At 36.4% G+C, this 21,290-nt stretch overlaps 2 protein-coding genes across 8 annotated transcripts in view; one reads left to right on the forward strand and one right to left on the reverse strand.

The window, feature by feature from the left end:
* The window catches only part of LOC134674475 (rhomboid-related protein 2), a 36,609-nt gene extending 28,998 nt beyond the window's left edge, over nt 1–7,611 (reverse strand). For all 6 annotated transcript variants that reach the window (XM_063532570.1, XM_063532569.1, XM_063532568.1 and 3 more), the window contains exon 1: nt 7,275–7,611. In XM_063532570.1, the coding sequence (XP_063388640.1) occupies nt 7,275–7,358 (84 nt within the window). In that variant the 5' untranslated portion in view covers nt 7,359–7,611. The remainder of the gene's footprint in view (nt 1–7,274) is intronic.
* Nucleotides 7,612–14,048: 6,437 nt separating this feature from the next.
* Nucleotides 14,049–20,976, forward strand: LOC134674471 (tectonic-like complex member MKS1). Of its 2 annotated transcripts, XM_063532556.1 has the most exons (7): nt 14,049–14,178; nt 14,455–14,934; nt 15,316–15,505; nt 16,535–16,687; nt 18,254–18,392; nt 19,411–19,646; nt 20,730–20,976. In XM_063532556.1, exons 1-7 carry the CDS (start codon nt 14,102–14,104, stop codon nt 20,961–20,963), a joined length of 1,509 nt encoding a protein of 502 aa, XP_063388626.1. In that variant the 5' UTR covers nt 14,049–14,101; the 3' UTR covers nt 20,964–20,976. The 2 variants fall into 2 exon arrangements, with proteins under 2 accessions (XP_063388626.1, XP_063388628.1); XM_063532558.1 differs by lacking the exon at nt 16,535–16,687.
* Nucleotides 20,977–21,290: the final 314 nt, after the last annotated feature.

The following is a 21,290-nucleotide window of genomic DNA, read 5'->3' on the forward strand; positions in this document are numbered from 1 at the left end:
GTGTGTTTGTGAAATTCATTAATAGTTCCCAATCAGTATTTAGCGGCAACAGTTTACAAACCTTGAAGGAAACGCGTAATGGCATGCCTGAACCAAAATATCGAAATATTTGACTGTATGCTTTTGTTTGATTTATTGTGTTTGTGCGTTTTAATTGTAAGAATGTATACGTGCCGTTTAATACGTTTTAATGGGGAAATATCTATTCCCTAAGTGTATCATAAATCTTAGCAGCTAAAGTGAACTTTGCTGTGCAAAAACAGTGAGCAAAATCTAATTTTGCTAACGTTGCGTACTGGTAGTTTAGTGTAGTTACTTAGTTGCACGACTTGCACGTATTCAGTGAGTGTTATATTGGTTGCACGGTGTTGAATCATCATATAATGAACATTTTCTTTCGTGTACCTACAATCTACATATTTAAGTTCTCGCTGCTAAGGTGAGTAGTAGCAACTCGAGACAAAATATTTTTTGCCTATATCAACAAAGAAGGAGTGCCATATGACTGCTAATCTCAGAATTCCATATATATACATATACAGTAAACATATCACACGATATCATATCAGTGGCTATCAACTATCAACGCCTAAATTGGCGATGACTAACTCTATCCCGTTGAGTCACAACGGTCCAGCCTTTATTTCAAGCCTTCCTAGGATTCGTTGATAGGTCATGTTTCATTCCTTTTTCGATTGTATTTGACGATGATGAGCTAAAGACTTCCTGTGTGGAATGTGTATTTTGATCACTTCGCGTAACAGGGATGACTAATAATATTTCATTGAATAATTTTTAGAGATGCAACGGATAGTTGTTTGGCCGGATACCGGATACCGGATATCCGGCCTGGACACTGGCCGAATATCCGGTATCCGGCCGCCGAATATTTGGCCGGCGGAACTATACCTACATTTCGGTTTTTCAGGTGCGCATTCTGCAGGTTTGACCTGTTTCCTAGTAAACGTTCGCGCGGACTCATTTCTAGGTTCGAAATGAGTGCGCGTGCAAGTCGGTGGAATGATTAAATTGTTTCAAAATAATAAACAAGTACGATTATGACCGTGTTTGTTTCTTAAATCCAATTTGTTTACTCCGAAATCAAGCAATGTTACTATCCGGTATCCGGCCGGATAGTAGGTCACTATCCGGTATCCGGCCGGATAGTAAAATAATGGCCGGATAGGCCGGATACCGGATAGTAACCGGATATCCGGTGCATCTTAATTTTACGGTTTATACTCACTTGTTTTAAGTCACTCGCGCGACATGTTTCGGACAGCCTAGGTCTCCTTTCTCAAGCACTAACAACAACAACAACAACACCAACAACAGTTTAAATTCGAATAATATTTCATGTAACTTATATGTGTTACACTTACAATAGATACCATCGTTTAAACGGTTCATGACCACTATTTCGATCGGCGCCAAGTGTAAATGCGTGAGATGACGTAGTTTAAGACTAGACTGGATGGACTATTTAGCAATTGAGATATATGTGACGTTATCTATGAAAAGGGATCCTATTGTCGATGGCGCTTACGCCATTACTAACGATGCTCCGATATAAATTCAATGCCGCGCGACGCTGTGCGACGTAAGCGCCATCGACAATAGGGTCCCTTTTCATAGATAATGCCCCATATTATGTCATATGTAATAAGGCGAGTGTTTAGTCTCGTTTGACCTACAATAGGATCCACTTGTGTTTTCATTGATCGTCTTTGGGTAGTTTTATTGACACAATAAGTGCCTTCCTGAAATAGCATTTAACAAATTTTAAAATTATTTATTATTAAATAAACTGAACGAAATCGAAGTTGTAAGAGGATGCCTATTCTTACCCCCTCATTCATAAAACTTTACAAGCATCAATTACAGTCCGTTTTTTTTAGCATTCGAAAGAACTTCGCAGAAGTAAGCTTGTGGTTCCAAATCCGGCACTATTAGCGGTAATAATTTGAAGTAAATTATATGTATTGACCATGCTTCATTAGATAATTCAATAATTATTAACAATTAAAGAGCCTGATAAAAACTGCACGCTTGCTTCTGTGGAGTTCTTTCTAATGCTAAAAAAACGAACTATAGATAATGCCCCATATTATGTCATATGTAATAAGGCGAGTGTTTAGTCTCGTTTGACCTACAATAGGATCCACTTGTGTTTTCATTGATCGTCTTTGGGTGGTTTTATTGACACAAGTGCCTTCCTGAAATAGCATTTAACAAATTTTAAAATTATTTATTATTAAATAAACTGAACGAAATCGAAGTTGTAAGAGGATGCCTATTCTTACCCCCTCGTTCATAAAACTTTACAAGCATCAATTAGTTAATTTATGGTTTATCCCATTGATGTATTGATAGCTAATTTGATTTATTAGTGATTTTGAGGAAAAATACGTCATATAAAATGATTTCAAACAATTGTCAGGCAACTTTAAGTATAGTTCGTTTTTTAGCATTAGAAAGAACTTGAAAGAAGGTAAGCGATCTTGACAAGTCTTTTAATTGAAAAACGCTTTTTAAAAATCAGTAACTATTACTTATGAAAGCAGAAGAATATAAATGATCGTATTAGATTCATAATTGTTACATTTTTGCCGTAATTTATTTTTAAAATGTGTTTTTCAATTAAAAGACACATCAAGATTGTTTACCTTATTTCTAATGCTAAAAAAACGAACTGTAGGTATGTACTCGCTATTGTTAATGTAAACTCTAAACATCTTAGTAGGTATTACCTAAACGTAGAAATATTAGGAAATATCGAATCAGATGTATTTCCTGTTTTGCTCTAAAAACCGCTATTTGTGATGGCCCGTTAGGTTCATTCCGGCCTACTTGCAGTTTCAAGCGTTTTTCCTCTTCCTTGCATATTAGCGAACAATTTTGCTTGCGAGTAAGTAAACTATTTCTAAGTAGGTAGTAGGTAGGTCTAAGATTTTGTTTCTGAATATAACTAGTTTGTATTTATTTATTTTTTTACCATAAGATAGCCGCCAATTATTATAATATTTTTCTCAATTTAGGCATCTTCAAAAAATTATAATAATAAAACTTAAAACTTTCACGTTTCGAATATAGACAGCTACCTATAGTTCGTTTTATTTAGCATTAGAAAGAACTCCGCAGAAGCAAGCGTGCAGTTTTTATCAGGCTCGTTAATTGTTAATAATTATCTAATGTAGCATGGTCAATACATATAATTTACTTCAAATTGTTACCGCTAAAAGTGCCAGATTTAGAACCACAAGCGAACTTCTGCGAAGTTCTTTCTAATTCTAAAAAAAACGGACTATAGGTGCTAAATAATTTTTCGCCACAGGGCCCACAGGTCAATCGCGAATAGGTATGTTTTTTCTTCAATTTCTACTTTTCAACACAGGTTTCACGGTCATGGCCGCGTGGCGGCCGACCCGTGTTGTCATTTATTTAGTAAAACTAACTGTAATTAATTAAAAGTCAAATCAAGTCAAAATATTAGTAGCATTATTTATTCTAGTATCTAGTAGGTCTAGCAGCCCTAGCAACAAGCTTTTAAACCCTGCGTTTAGGTAACTACTTACCTTACTAATAGACCTGTTATTTACCTAAGTTGTCTTTAAAATCAGTAGGCAAAATTGCATTTTATCCCCCAGTGTCTAAAGTGCAAAGTTAGTTCGCTCAAGTGACAATATGAATATTAACATGAGGGCGAGGGCTAATAAAAAATTTTGCTCCCTTGTTAAACAAATAACTATTTCGCCGTACTGAATTGAAAGAAATGAGTCACTGAAGTCAAATTACGCGCTGCTGATTCATATCACATTGATGTCCAGGAAAATCAGTTTAATTATTTTTTATTGCTCTAACTGTTACCTACTTGAACTATTTAGGTTCATGGCTGAAAATCTAATTATTCGTAATTGTGTATGTGTCATTATCATTTATCATGTGGGCCATGAAATTAATATTGGGATTAGATAAATAGGCGTTGTTATAAAACTTATATCTATAGTCTGTATCCACTAGGCTAGATGAAACATAGTAGGTATGGAGATAGTTTGAGGCCCGGGGAAGAACATAGGGTAGTTTTGATCAATCATCATCATCATTTAAAGTAGAAGCCGCGTACGTCGAACGTCGCTAGTATAGCATAAATATTTCGTTTTAACGCATTTTCGAATTGTTGAGGTTTCACTATACAAACGACCTATTTGGGACTTTATTTCAGTGAAAGTGACATTTATGACTTTATGAACTTAATTTATGAATTTATAAACTTAATTTATTTTACGTGATCTTTAGCTCAAAGACGAAGCATTAAATTCCAGTCACTTATATAAGAGGAAGCCTGAAAGTTGCACCCATAACAGAAAAAGTAAGGGCAAATCGCCTAGCGTGGTACGGGCATGTGATGCGGAGGGATGAAAGTCATGTGACGAGAAAGGTATTACGAATGAATGTGGAGGGAAGTACGAGGAAAGGAAAACCGAGGAAAAGGTGGATGGACTGTGTGAGAGATGATATGAAACGAACGCAAGTGAATGATGAAATGACGGGCGACAGAGAGGTGTGGAAGAGAAAGACATGCTGCGCCGACCCCAAGTGAATGGGACAAGAGCAAGAGAATGATGAATGTTTATACAACTTCTTAGGTTGAATGGACAATAAATTACGTGTTTATATTTATGGCTATAATTACATAACAACTTGATTATAGCAATTATTGACACTAGAAGGTAATAGTTCAGCATTCTGGGATTCTCTTAAACCCTAAAAATGTAACTAACAGGAAAATAATGATTTTATCCTGTTATCAAACTGTTAAAAAAATTCTACCCACCACATTATTTTAAACGTCACAATTTCATAGAAGTTTGCTCTCAGAATCGCTGCAGAGTTATCTTGGTCTGACTCTAATGATTTGAACACAGTAGTTAACTTAGACATTATACCTGCCCCAAATGGTAAAAAAAAATGTAAAGGTTCAAAATGTTCAAATTAAATACATTTTGTATAAACTAGTAAGAGCATACAAAACGATGGCTGGATTGTGTGGAAGAGGATATGAGAAAGAAAGGAGTGAGTGCTGAGGTGACGAAACACAGAGGAGAATGGAAGAGAGAAACATGATGTGCCAACCCCACATAGGGCACATATGGATTTGTCCGGACATGTCCGGATTTTTGATCCTTTGTCCGGATTGCGGCCGGACTTGGCATGTGTCCAGATTTTTAGGAATGACCTTAAAAAATAAAAAGCGCGCTCGGGGAGGGGGCTACGGGATCGGGCGAAGGGAAAGGGAAAAGTAGATCCACGATACAGTACACCGCAGAGAGCAGCGCGCCGCCGGGGCGTCGTTCAAGCTACGCCAAATCTCTGCTACAAGAAATGTCGGGATTTTTAGGGTGATGTCCGGATTTTTATCAGGACATTTAATTCTTCTATTATGGCAACCCTAACCCCAACTAACGTGGGATAAAGGCAGGGAAAAGAAGAAATATAAACATAAACATATTTAGCATCTCTAACAGTACTTTAGTTTTAATACTTTTAGGGCCAGTTGCACCAAACCATTTGTCACCGTTAAAGCATCTGCTAAATTTTATTGTATGGGACGTTTCATAGATCTCTGATGCGTAACGTTGATCAGTCTGTTAACTGTGGTTGGTGCAACTGGCCCTAAATCTACGATCTATGGCATAATATTCACATATAGGTGAATGGTACCCAATGGGTGAACTATTTGAAATATTGCGATTACACAGAGCAAGAGTGTTGGCCACCAGCCAATAGTATTCTAAAATAAAAACAATGCATATGTACATTCTGATCGTTTGGTGTGGGTAGTGATACTGATAAGCTACTTACTGCACAGTCAGGATCAAATACACGGTGTAACATGAGTAAACCGAATAATTTTAACAGCGTATTCCTGATCATATTTAGAGACATAAAGTAAAAACGTCCTATTTGCCTATTTTCAGATATATTATTAATTAAAAAAAAAACAAGTTTTTATTGTTACATAGTATAAAAGGCCTTTTTGATGGTGATGTTGCTGTTATGGGACGTAGTCTAAATATCCTTATTGATGTCAAAAAGTGACAAGTAACACTTTGAAAAAAGTAGGTTCTACGAAAAAAAAAATGTAAAAATCAATTTTAAGTGACAAGTTTACCAATATAATTCATTTTTTATGTACACATACATTCAAAAAATTAAAAAAAAAAAAAAAAACAATTTTTTTTTTGCGATATTGACCTAAACTCATATTACATTTTTTACTTCTTTTGACCTCAGAAATGCGTGGTTAAAATTATTCGGTTTCCTCATGTTACACCGTGTATAGCAGACTTCACTATATTTGTAATTTAAACATGCTAATAATTCATGAGCAATTGTCAAAAAGTTTGTACATTTCGATCTCATTTTAGATTTCTATAAAAATTGGTATGCTGCTAAAGTACATGAAGCTGAACAACTTCCGCCACATTTCTTCATGTGCTGTCATACAAGAAAGGAAAGGTAGTCCAGGTTTTATTTGATTTAAGCAATTGAGTGCAAATCTCTGACACTCTGTCACATTATTATTATTTTTTTTTTTATTATGAATGGGCTTACTCATGGCCACAGACTAGCCGAGGCGTAGACGTGGCCTACGATGGAGCGAGCTCGCCCAGAAGGTGCCTGTTCACTCTTGATTTGAAGGTTGCCGGGTTGCAATATAAAGGTATTGGGCCGTATTGGAAGGTAAAAATTACCATGTTATAAGATTATACAACAAATGTTATATATGGTTATTATTGGAAGGCAAAAATGACCATGCTATAAGTTTGTCATTTCATTTTCTTAGCCCCTTAATATTTAGGTTTATAAGTCCATGAATTCTGGCCTGTTTAAGGTTTGTAACTTCACAAAAATTTCTAATGGAGACAGTTATGTCAAGATACATAAGAGTGGTAAAGTATCTCTATAAATATAATTAATTATACTTATCTATATATTTTGCCCAAGTTATAAATGTTATAATATAGTCGACGCAGCAAATGCAAACGAGAAAATCGCGACCGTAAAAAAACAATGAATGTGCGAGGCTAATATACCTACATAGAAATAAAGTATGCTAATGAGTATAGTATACTTGTTTCCAGTAAAATTATACATTCCAACCTTTGCTTTTTGATACTTTTATCACATTTTAGTGGAGTTATACTACCCATAGTTTACGTGTCAATTGAAAACTGTTTACTCAAGTTTTATGAAAAAAAAAGTGAACTTACTTTGTTAAATATTCTCCGCCAGTACAAATCGGATCTCGTCGGCGTCAGCGGCACCGAAACGGTAGTTTCTCCTTGCCCAGGCATTTTCTTTCACTAAAAATCACGCGTGTCTAACAACCAAAACAACTATACAATAAAATTCGCAAAGTAGCACATCACAACACAGTTGGAATTTGGGCGCAGCTAGTATTATGCATCATCGATTAATCTTCGAGGACGCGTGATAAGATAATGTTATGTGAAAAGTTCGATATTAATGATAAGTTTTTATTGAAACCGTATTTCACGAAGAGCACAAAATAAAACCATCAACGCTACAACACCGTTAGCAACTGACCACAGACTTGAGTTCAGCGTTCAGCTAACGGGTTTCAGTGTTGCCAAGTCGGATTTTGAAAAAATGCTAGACTAATGTCTAGATTATGCCAAAATTATGCCAAAGTTTTTAGAAATATGCTAAAAACATGCTAAAATATCAAGTTGAAATTAGATACTTAAAAGATATACATTTTTCAAATTCTACTGACAAGATCTGCTTGACCAACTTTATATAGTCCGTCGACGTCCATCCGTCCACAAAAGTCAAAATTCATATGAAAATATGAACCACATAAGGCGATGGCGCATATTGCTGCTGCCAAGTTGGTGCAAACTTGACTTAGACTAAATTATGCTAAAAAATATGCCAGATGCTAAATGGAAAATTTTGGTGCCAAAGCAAGTGAAAATATGCCAGATCTGGCATCAATTATGCCAAGTTGGCAACACTGACGGGTTTTAGTTTTAGTGATGTGACTGACAGCTTAGGTATTGCGAATGAGAACGGATGAATGATTGAATGAACATGTGGTACCAAAAATTGTTTTATGATCAAATGATTCTAAACTTAGATGTTATATTAGGGAACTTTTAATTTATCCTGCTATTCACTTTTTTATTTTGTTTTACCTAATATTTTTTAAATAATATTTTTATTTATACTACAACTTGCTTGATATTATATTCATCTTTTTTTTTTTTTTTTTTTTTCTTTGTATGGACTTGGGGGCGGTGTTGCCCGTAGCCAACGTCAAGTAAAAGGGTAGGAAATTAAACGCGGAAAGGAATAAAGGAACGGAATTTGGAAAAAGTGGTCAGGTCAGGTATAAGAATACAATGTGATAATGGTAAATATACTTAATACTATACTTTTATATTATTATGAGAGATGAACCATGCTAAGATGTTATATAAATCATGATTAATAAGCAAGGAAGGGATGTCTGTTGGAAAGGGAATATGTTTAGATTGTAAAGTTTCCATGAAAACAGTGCGATCGTACAAGGGACAAGAAAAGAATATATGGTTAATATCAGCCACCTCAGCACCACAGTCACATTTAGGATCATCAATAAATTTAAATCTAGCAAGATCAGAAGGAGTACTTGTATGGCCTAGTCTCATGCGTGTTAAACATGATATTTCGCGTCTATTGAAGTTTTTATTGTAAAACCACGGCTTTATAGGGATGTCGTTTTGGATCGTAAGATAATAACTTCCAGATTCTAAGCTGCTCCTAAACCAAAAGAACTCCCAGGCTAACCTGAGATATCTTTTGGGGAGCAACAGAAGATCATGGCAATAATTTTTATATGGAAATATATCACCAGAAGCAACAGCATCTACGGCCAGACGATCAGCTTTCTCATTTCCGGAAATACCACAATGACTTGGCACCCATACAAAATTTATAGTAAACCCTTTCTTTTCGCATTTTAACAAGATGTTTCGGATTTCATATAACAAAGGGTAACTGTTTGTCATTTTGAAAGGAGATTTTAATAGAATTTGGAGGCAACTTTTAGAATCGGAAAAAATTACACATTTATTTAAATTGAACATGCAAACATACTCAACAGCTTTATAAATACCGAATAGTTCTCCAGTAAATACCGAAGATTCTGGAGGGAGTTTAATTTTTTGTACAACATTATACTGGTGATGAAATACACCAACCCCTACACAAGTATTTGTAGAAGGTTTTGATGCATCTGTGTATATGTGATGCCAACCAGACCAATTTTCGCCCACTAAGTTGTTAAATACAGGTTGAGCACTTATTATGTCCTTAGAAATATTGGAGTCTAGAAAAACTTGCGGAGAAATAATCAAAGAGTCAAAATCTTTCTCATATATAGGAAGGTTAATATGTCTGACAGTAGGAGAAGATAGAGACAAAAATTTAAGGTAGCTATTAATTATACAAGGAGGAGATCTATTACGCCAATATGGAGACGACTGCATATGATCATAAAGAGTCGATAATTTTGTGATAAGAGGATGTACCGAAAATTGCATAGTCCTAAAAATGAATCTGTCGGATAAAAATTGACGTCTCAAATGCGCAGGTGGATCAACACACTCCACTTGCATGGCATTAGCCGGACTGGTTCGCATAGCACCAAGGATTGTCCTCAGTGACTTATTCTGTATGACATTGAATACTTTAAAGGCATCTTCTGTACCCGGTGTTAAAAGAAAAGAACCGTAATCAACTACGCTTCTTATAACTGCATTATAAATAAGCTTCAAATAGAAAGGATGGCTGCCCCACCATACACCAGCCAAGCATCTCAATATGTTTAATGAGCGTTCGCATCTACCTTTAACATAATTACAATGACCCTTGGCTGACAAATTGTAGTCTAAAACCATTCCTAAGTACTTAACTTCGTCACGAAAGGAGATTGTAGATCCATCATAGGATAATTTTTCATTAACAGTTTTTTTCCTTGGAGAGAATAAAATTGCAGAGGTTTTCGGAACTGAAAGGTCTAACCCATTATTATTTAAATATATATTTAGCTCCTTCAAACTAGAATTTATAATTTCGCAGGCCTTTTGAACGGATCTATTTCTAGAGTAAAGCACTATGTCATCGGCATATTGTAAAATGGATATATAATCTGGCAAATTAGAACTAAGGTCGTATGTATATACATTAAAAAGTAAAGGGCTTAGAACAGAACCCTGTGGTAGTCCTTTCCAAACAGTCCTATGTAATACTTTATCATCTAAATCTAACCTAATCGATCGTTCATAAAACATAGCAGCAATAATATTACACAAGCGTACAGGAACTCCCAAGAGAAACAATTTATTTACAAGAATTGATATATTTACATTATCATAGGCAGAATTGATATCTATAAAACAAGCTACTACATATTCCCGTTTCGAGAAGGCTAAAAGGATATCCGAAACTAACAAACTAACACAGTCTAAAGTGCTTCGGCTTTTGCGAAAACCATATTGAATATCCGGTAATAGTTTCTTACTTTCAATAAACCACTCCAACCTATTTTTAACTAAATGTTCCAAAATCTTAATTAAAACAGATGATAACGCAATTGGACGATAAGAATTTGGATCATTACGGGGTTTATTCGGTTTGAGAAAGGGTAACACCAACTGTATTTTCCAGTTTGGTGGAATGTCACCTGTCATAAAAATCCCGTTAATAATATTGAGAAAGTAACCTATAACCTTGTCACTAGAATGTTTCAAAAATGAATATGGAATACCGTCGCAACCTGGTGCGGAATCAATGACATACGATAAGACATTCTTTAGCTCCAATAACGAGAATGGATCATTAAAACGCTGCATGTTATCATTATCAATATTGGTTGGGGAAGCCAGTTCAATACACACGGGGGATGGGACGAATGGAGGAGCTAATTTATCTAAAAACTTCTCAGCTACTTTAGGATCAAGATTAAGGGTGTTATTTTCTACAAAAGCTCCTCTAAACATTCTAACCTTTCTCCAAACTTCTGACGGGTGAGTACTGGGGCTCAAAGATGCACAAAAGGCTCTCCAACTGTCGACTTTCTTCTTTTTCAAAAACTGTTTTGTTTCTTTTAATGTAACTAATAAGGAATTAAAGTTCTCTTCGCTCATATTATTATTATACTTTAACTCACTCTGTTTTCTCTTTTTAACAGCTTCTGAACATTCAGAATCCCACCATGGAGGGCTGGGAATATTGAATTTAGAGGACTTCTTACGCGGAAATACTTCATCAGCTATATTAATTATAAACTTAGCAAAAGCATCAGAAGTTTTAAACAAATGTTCCCGAGATACATCAGGTAATTCACTCAACCTCTCATCCATATGTTTGCGAAACTTATCCCAATCTGCATTTTGAAGTTTATATGCTAACAGTGGAGATCTTTTAAGTACTGGTTTATTTTTAATAGGAAAAGAAATAAGAATTGGAAAATGATCACTGCCATAGGAAAGTGGAAGTACTTCCCACAATAAGGAATGTGAAATGGAAGAACTACAAATTGATAAATCTAATGCACTAGGATTTTCATTGGGAGCAGACCGACGCGTGGGAACACCAGAATTTAATATACATAAATTATAATAATCAACTATGTCTATTATTTCCTCTCCTAAACTACTTGAATTTAAACACCCCCAAGCAGGGTGATGGCAATTAAAATCTCCTAATATTAAACATGGAGTAGGAAGAGATGATATGATTTTTCTTACTTCACTAAGTATGGAAAGTGAGGGATGAGGTATATACACTGAAACTATACAAATGTTATCTACAAGTGCTGAGATGATGGAAAATTCATTATTATGAGGTGCTAATGGAACATGAGAGAAATGATATGATTTTTTTACAAGGATGGCTACACCACCATGCCCGTCCGACCTATCTTCGCGGAGGCATGCATAGCCTGGAACTTTGAAACATGACTCAGACCTGAGCCATGTTTCAGATAAGGTAATAACAAAAGGGTCATACTTCTTAATTAAATGGATTAAATCGCTTTTTTTATTATTGATGCTGCGACAATTCCATTGAAGAATTTTGGAATTGTTGGCCATTATTGAAGGAAACATGAGAGTATGGACTGGTAATGTGAGCAACGTTGGACGGTTCTGAGTGATTATTATGTAAATTAAAACTTAACAATTGTATGAGTTCTAAGATGAGTTCATTGGTAGTTTTTTTGTTAAACTGTTGTGCAATGGCACTACCATTTCCAGAAGGAGACGGCATGTTATAATCTTTTGATAGATTAAAATGTGTGACAGTGTCGAAACCTTTCTGAGGTTTTGGCGGACTGCGAGGCTTAAGAAATACTGTTTTTTTATATGAATGTGAATGCTGTGTATTAATACCTAAATTATTGTTTTTAGTTGTCTGGGTCTGGGGAGATGACGGAGTGGCCATAACCACATCTGCATAGGGTTTGGTCACAGGAGGGTGCAATTTTGATGCCTCAGAATAGGAAATAGCACTTTGGGCCATAGATAACTTAATATTTTTTTGTCTCTCATACTCAGGACAACGAGCCTTATTGGTAGCAAAGTGAAGACCAGAGCACAGGCAACAAGATGCACTATCTTCTTCAACAGTGCAAGAGGAGCCCGTGTGACCCTGTCCACACTTGTAGCAGCGGGGTTTTGACCTGCATTGCACCTGTGTATGACCAAACCGGCAGCAATTAAAGCACTGGATTGTTGGATAAACATATAGGTCGACCGGCAAAGCGTTATAACACATAAAAATGCGTTTTGGTAGAACCTGTCCATCAAAAGTTACAACGACAGTTTGTGATGGCTTCCACACTGGAACGCCATCCACAACAACTTTATAATTGATTCTTCTCAATTTTAGAACTTCTCCACAACCTACTGGTACACTTATACTCTCTTTAACCTCATCTAAGGACATTTCAGATGGAACACCTTTAACTACACCCATTCTGATAACATTAAATGATGGGATGAATGCTGTATATCTATTCTCCTTCAGTCGGCTGTCTAGAAGAAAATGGTTGGCATCCTCATACTTTGAAAATGACAGTGAAACTCTATTGCGACCAATACGTTTAACGCTGCCATTAACAATGTTCTTAAAGTTGTTACGTTTTAAAAAGTTGCCAAAAGCAACTGAATGAATTGAAGTGCCATCATTTTGAGATTCTTGTTGCTTCTGTACATGTACAATATAAGGTGAACAATCTGAATGAATATATTGTTTCCTAACTGTGACTGTGGGCTGAGAGGAGATAATATCAGCAGGATTCACGGCTGGGGCCGGGGCAGTGGCTGAGGCCAGGGCCGGGGCCGGGGCCGGAGTAGGAGCAGAGGCTGTAAGCGGAGCATGAGAATGCGTACGATCATTATTGTTTGTGGAAACCTGACAATCGCAATTGTCCTTAATAGATTCCCTATCCCTATTTTTATCTTTGTTATGTCGCTTTTTTTTATTACAGTGACGACATATCTTCCTGGATGCTGTCCTTTTTTTCCTAACTTCAGTGGTAGATAATACTGAGCTATCTGTATCCATACTGTGGTATTCTTTCATTTCTCTCTCAGAGCTATTGTTATCTATAGTAATTGTATGTGAAACCGGAGGCCCACCTCCCCCTGGGTCGTGAGGTTCGCCGTCACCGCCCATGGCGGTGAATATACACTAAAAACTTACCTAGATGATGAATTTATATACACAAAATATAATAAACTAACTACTAAAGATATTTACAAACTATTTACACTGAGTTGACCACTATTAACACAAAAAATATTTAAAATTTGTTAAATGTAAAAAAAGACGCGCGCACAGGTCGAAGTTTCCCGCCCTTTTTCTATATTCATCTTTCTTTAAAGCGTGTATTCGAACTTGTCCATGGTTGTCATGGAAACGGTTGTGTTGTCATTTTTGTCACTGTCAAAAACACGGCGATGCGATACACGAAGGTTTAGAAAGTTTTGAATTTGTTAAATAAAATATAATAGTCTAATGATTCATAATGAATAACTTTGACCGAAGTAATAAAGTAACTGGAGTGTACTGGTTGAAAACACCGATAGATAATATTACTATAAAGTAAGATATCGTAATTAAATTAAGTATTTGCTGAGCGACATAAAGAATTTGTAAAATATTTAGTTATTGCTGGTGATATTTTTACTTATTTAGTGGCCAGAGCTTTGATATACATATAATAGTTAATAGTTATAAGTATTTTTATGTAAGTACTAACATAGGATGTAAGTTTTTCTGGTTAGCTAACAAAAATATGGATGTCATGGTCTGAAATATACAATTTTTTTTATATAAGAATATTTTTTACCAAATAAAAAATCTAATCACTGTTTCCAGGATAAGACTAAAGCCTCATGAAGGTATCAAAACATTACCCAAATTCGAGACTTATAAAAATGACTCAAATAACACCATCCAGCAAGTAGAAAATAATAAAATAGAAGAACATGAATTCAAATGGCAAGAGAAAGCATTCAGTTTGCATGAAATACAGCGGTACAGTGATATACACAACTGTATTTCAGAAAATGAATTATCCTACCATGATTTGTTAGAAGAAACAGATTACCAACCTGACAAAATATTTACCTACATTCATCATGACTACCATTTACCAATGCCAGTAAATAAAATTAAAAAACCAAGTTCTGATATTCTAAATTTGAATTCTTGTCTGGAAAAACTGAATTTGAGTGAAAAAGTATTTAGGGAAGATACAAGCTCTATGGCACATTTGTTTAGAAGTGAGGAAAGTATTGCCAGTGAGGAAAAATGGACTTCCATGCATGTGATGTATGACAACTCGGAATATAACGAGTAAGTACCTATTACAATTTTTTTTAACTGCCTCATTAGACAATAAAGTCAGCTCAAGATCATTTTGAACACTTGGCCCGCTTAGCAACGTCTACCGCTGACTGTACACCTTATTGCTCAGCTACTAATATTTTTCTAATTTAATGAGTAGTGTCCGGAGTAGCGGTGGCAAATTTCACTCAGGGAAATGGAGTCACATAAATATGTTTATGATTAAAAGAATCACGATTAAGTGATTAAGTTTGCATAATACTTCCTATAATTATCTTGCGAGCATTATCAGTTTGTGAAATATTTAATAAAATGACAATATTCCATTATAGGAATTTCTACATACTGAAATGAGTACTTTACTTTTTGTTATTCTTTTTAAAATTTCAGAGACTCTCAACTGCTTCTAAAACAAGAGATAACCCTCCTATCTCTCTACCACAATGTATCACAGAACTACCTGATTGTGTCACCGGATGTGAACAGCCTGGATTTGAACCCGTACCAGCTGGAGCCGGGGTATCAGTATGCTGTCGGTGTGGAGCTTGAAAAGGTGGACGGAGAGGAACTACTAGTTCTGGTAAGATTTTCGTTTATTTAATGGGTTAATTGTTACATTATTGTACTAAGGAACTAATTTTTTTTAACCGAATGATTCATGGTTAGTTTCACTATAAATATCTAACTACTACCAGGGGTGCGAAACTCCTGACTTCGGCCAAACTCGGCTCCGCTCGGCTCAGCATTGCTCAGAGCAATTATTAGGGTTGGCACCACTTGACTTCCTTTTGCGTGCACGACCACAGATAAGATAATCAGTTGATTTTTGACAACCCTAAATAGCCGAAAGGGATAGTGCCATATATGAGAAAGGATAGCATGATTCGACCCTGAACCGCTGTCAAACTTCGGTTTTGTAGGAAGTTTCCTTTCTGTACGGTAGTACTATTAGGTATTTATTCTGTGCTACTACTATGGTTGAAATATCGGGAGCTCGAAAACAATACAAAAGGTAATCAGTAATCACGGATCATGTCCCAGTCGATATATTTAAAAAAAAATAGTGAAATATTTTTGTATAAATGAAATACATTTAATTTCTATAATTTTCTGGTACAAACATTAGTATTTAAATTTGAAATTATAAAATCAATTATGTAAGAATAAGTGATCAACACAACATATGGCTGCGTTCAGCGCCATCTACATCAGCTGTCAAATTTGGAGCTATCATACTTTGCAAAAGTGTAAGTACTACTAAGTACTTACGCGTCTTCGTATCCGTTTATCTTCTAATATTTTTCTTAATTTTCCGTTTTACATTAACTGCTATTGTTTCACACACGGTTGTTTGTCGGAGATGTCAAATAAAAACCGGACAAGTGTGAGTCGGACTCGCCCACCGAGATTTCCGTCTTTGTTGTTATAGCGGCAGCAGAAATACATCATCTGTGAAAATGTCAACTGTCTAGGTTCATGAGATAACAGCCTGGTGACAGACAGACGGACAGACAGACAGACGGACAGTGGAGTCTTAGTAATAGGGTCCCGTTTTTACCCTTTGGGTACAGAACCCTAAAAATTTACCTAGAAGTGTTGTGTTTTGCAGTTAAAAAAATTGTCCAAGAAATGGGATAAACGCCACAAGCAGTCGAAGTTTGTTATGCCCCCGTTAGGCAGGCGACACCACTATGTCACCGTGGAGATCCTTTCGGCGGCCGACTTTGATTTGGACAACTTGTATGTGGAATTCCATATTAAGGTGAGATATTTTTTGGATTAAAAGTGATACTTAATATAATCAAAGCTAATTTAGTATAGACGTAAATTGTCAAAGTAAATTTTGTAGTCACAGTAAATTTACTGTCATCTTTCGACACAGGATCAAAACTTTTAGAACGTTATTTGACTTTGATCCTTGTTCTTTTACTGATATGTGTTAAAATTGTTAAATATCAAACAGTGTCGCTATCTGCACGAGCATAGGCCAAAGATATGGCGCCATCTATTCGAGCATAAATTTTTCTTGATTTTCCGAGCCACATTTATTTTTGGACTTACTCTTACACGGAGTTACATATATCTTTGGTTATACCTTAGAGAAATATAGTAAGAACTGGTTAAAAAGTAAAACCTTTGATGAGACAGAGAATCTACTTCGTTGAAGCATTGAAGAAACGCATGAACACACACACACACACACACACACACACACACACACACACACACACACACACACACACACACACACACACGCACGCACGCGCGCGCACGCGCACACACACACGCACACACACACGCACACACACACACACACACACACACACACACACACACACACACACACACACACACACACACACACACACAGAATACTCCTGATACCTGTTCTGTTTCTGTTAGATTGTTAATCGATCACTATTAAAACTTTGTCTAATTAAGTATAATAATAAATTAAAGATTATCTCAACTAGAGACCTACCTAAATTATCTAACCTATGGGAACTGTAAATTGTAAACTTTATCTTGTCAATAACTAGACTTATATAGCTTTATTATTATTAACCTCATGTTACCTAAGGAAGAGCGGAGGCTTTCAACACAAGCTATTTTTGCTGACAGGGAGGCTCCATCCCTTAGCTTACATTTATCGTGTAACTTACAAAAATAAAGAATTTTGTATTTGTATTTGTATTTTTGTAAGAATAGAGTACTCACTCCATACATCAGTTTTGGTACCAAAAAGACTATTATTTTTGCAGTCGACATCTAGCATCGAGTAGCGGAATTACGAGTATCAGTACCGCTACTTGATTAGTAGATTTCTCTAGATAGCGTCGCGACTCACGAAAATTGTTAAAATTGAACAACAATTTACAACTAATATTAAAAGCAAAACGAGTTGAAAATTGACCGTAGTTATGCAGAAAACGACCAACTCAATATTTTTATCAATGCAGAAAGCGACCAAAGCTACTAAGTTAGGGTGTAAGTCACTTTGACAAAAATAAAAAGTTGGTCGCTTTCTACAGAACTACGGTCAATAGAGTTCCGGTTAATCTGGTTACAATATTAGCTAAAAATTAAATTATTCTGTTGTTGCAACATCTATTGTCAAGTAGCAGTACTGATAAGTAATTCCGCTACTCGATGCTAGATGTCGACTGCGAAAATAATAGTCGGTTTGGTACTAAAACTGATGTATGGAGTGAGCACTCTATGTATGTATTTTTTTTCTATAAATTTATACGGTAGGACTATAATTTTGTATTATAATATAAATTAATCAAAAGCGCCTATTTTTCTTAAATAGCAATATTACTCCCAGGTGCCCGAAGGGATGCAATGTTCAGACGCACTGCACGGAAGAACGCACATTTCCAAGTCTAACACTAATGATATTGAAGAGAAATATTGGAATTTCGGACATTTGGTAGAACTCAATTTAGATGGGCATTTGGATACAGGTAAAATTGTACAGTCAAGCGTAAAAATATGGGTACACTCATCATGCTCAAAAATATATGCCATTACTCCCGCAATTCTTATGCGAGTTCAGAACTATGAGACATATTTTTGAGTAGGTAAGTTGTATGCAACCATGTTTTTACACTTGACTGAGGGGCTACCGCGAAAACCGAAATTCGCAAATTGCGAGGATTTTTCTCTGTTACTCTAATTACGCCGTCATTGGAGTAAAAGAGAAAGATCCCCGCAATTTGCGAACTTCGATTTTCGCGGTTATAGCCCTGTTCAGATCGTTTTTAGGGTTCCGTACCGAAAGGGTAAGAACTGGACCCTATTACTAAGACTTAATGTCCGTCCGTCTGTCTGTCTGTCACCAGGTTGTATCTCATGAACCGTGATAGCTAGACAGTTGAAATTTTCACAGATAATGTATTTCTGTTGCCGCTATAACAACAAATACTAAAAACAGAATATAATAAATATTTAAGTGGTGCTTCAATACCTGCAACAAACGTGATTTCGTTTGCCGTTTTTTGCGTAATGGTACGGAACCCTTCGTGCGCGAGTCCGACTCGCACTTGGCCGGTTTTTTTCATATATCAAACCGGTGTAAAGTTGAATTTGACTGATTTCTACTGCTACCTACGTTTTTTTTATCCTCGACTTATATTGCCGCGCTGTGTGGCTGAAACCGACAAATTGCCTCAGACAAATCAATTAAAAAAAATGCTATATGGGTTACATATTTTATTACACGACTGCCCAAACAAAAAGAGTGTATTGTTTTACATATCCATTAACCTTTTCGACGCCGTGTCAAACACAAAAGCTGTCACTTAGACGCCACGGTGTCATAACTGAAATTGAACTTTATGCATATGCACGTAGGTCTATGTTGCTCTGTGGTCTGTGACCGATTAATCGGTCTTTGCCGTTGAACCTGCGGTGCGGATATATCGGTCATTGGCGTCCAAAAGGTTAACGGCATTTACCAACCTATTATTATTGCAATTCCAGACAGTCCACCTCTAAAAATCTTCTTCGAAATCATCTCCACCGACTGGTGGGGCCGCCAACGCACCGAGGGCTACAGCTATCTCCCTCTAACACTGCAGCCCGGCCATTATGACAGGCATCTGTCCTGCTCCCGCCCCGAGGAGTTGGACCATGTTGCCGCCGAGAGTAGGAGGTTTTTTATTGGGGGGTGCCATTTGATTAGGGATTTGGAGGTGCTGGCTAAACCTCAGTTACAGGTAAGGATGATTCTGACGCTTTATGCCAGGAACGCAGAATGTCAGATTAGCAGGATGCCAGATTTGCAAAAAGTCAGATGATTGGTGTAGCGCAGGGGTCTCAGGGGGATATTGTTCCTCAGAGACTTTCGCGCGCGCCGCCGTCGGTTTTTGCGCCGGGGGAGGGTGCCTGGTTGCTGCTGTTAGGAACAGTTCCACTCTCAATGAATGCTGAACCCCTGGAGCCTGGCTAGGGTTGTAAAAAAACGGTTTTTATTGAAGACTTGAAAAAAAAAACATGAAAAACAAAAACTGAAAAAAAACGTTTCTTTTCTGGAGTACGTTTTTTTTTCAAAAGTATGAAAACTCAAAATTTGCAAGGCAGTTAATACTTTTATACGGTTGTTTTACTTGTTTTAGACTTTATGTTCACCATTAAACCAATTTAATTTAACAACTTTGATTAATAACAACATAAATGAAATCTGTAGTGGTAGTTATCGCAATTTACTGTTGGCAACACCAACGCCTCTCGTCGCCGCATCGGGGAATTCAGGGATTCCCCAAAAATTGTTTGTATACTGAACGTTATGGAATTAAAATGTACGTTGTTACTATTGAGCATATTTTTGTTCATCTGAAAAAAAACCTAATTTAGAAAAAAAACCATGGTGCCAGGTTTTTTTTCATGTTTTTTTTATAAATTAAAAAAAAAAACATTTGTGGTTTTTTTCTATTTGCAACCCTAAGCCTGACTCCCGCGGACCGGACAGTGGGCACTCGCTTTGGGTGTCGGCGGGCCGGATTGGAACGCGTCGCGGGCCGGGATTTGGAGACCCCCAGTGTAGAGAATAATTATTTGTACTTTAATATGGGCTATCAAAATCGCTGATAACTTAGCTTGGTCTCACTCTAGTATTAAATTATATTGTATCTAAAAGATTTGCCGTAAGTATATTTGCAACTAGGCAACAAACTTACATAGAATTTAACATGACATGAGTATGTATGCAAATTTCTTCGTGAAACCAAGCGCTTGGCATTATTATTAGGTACCTACCTATTTAGTGTTATTTACATTTGTTAAATGTTTTCCTTTTTCAGGATGCCAACTTCAAATTCACCACCACCGGCACCCTCTCGGTCCGCTGGTCCACCATCACCCAGTCTCCCCTCCCTGGGTTCAAAACTGCCCCCAGCCAAGTTTCCCACGCGTCGGCGTTACTGAGAGGGGCCGAGGCGGTGCTCAGGCAGTATAAAAGAGCGAGGGCTAGATTAGCCGAAGCTACTAAAGATTTGAGTGTTCAGGAGACTACTTTTGGGTCTGATGATGATTAAACAACATAGTTATTATGTGTATTATAAGGTGAAATGTAAGACTGAGATAAAAACAATTGTATATTGTAAGACATAAAGAGAGAGATTTCAACAAAGCTACATTGCTAAGTAATCATCAAGTACTGCTAAAAACATAAATTTCTTGAAAACATAATAAATTTGCTTTAGATTCCTTGAACTGCTGTGTTTCATCAAGAAATGATTGTAGCTACAGTCATTAATAGAGAAAATTATATGGTCTCTTGAGGTAAGGTACTTTGACTTCCTTTTTAACCACTTAGAGTATTCTGCTGAATTATCTCTATTTAGAATATACCCATTTTCTCT

Source organism: Cydia fagiglandana, chromosome 20 (assembly GCF_963556715.1).
Source record: "Cydia fagiglandana chromosome 20, ilCydFagi1.1, whole genome shotgun sequence".
Classification (NCBI taxonomy): Eukaryota; Metazoa; Arthropoda; class Insecta; order Lepidoptera; family Tortricidae; genus Cydia; species Cydia fagiglandana.

Excerpts from the sequence above, each read along its gene's own strand:
- LOC134674471 (XM_063532556.1), top strand. The coding sequence starts at position 14,102 with ATGAATAACTTTGACCGAAGTAATAAAGTAACTGGAGTGTACTGGTTG. Across the intron at positions 18,393-19,410 it reads AGATGGGCATTTGGATACAG|ACAGTCCACCTCTAAAAATC; the intron begins GTAAAATTGTAC and ends TTGCAATTCCAG. Across the intron at positions 19,647-20,729 it reads TGGCTAAACCTCAGTTACAG|GATGCCAACTTCAAATTCAC; the intron begins GTAAGGATGATT and ends TTCCTTTTTCAG.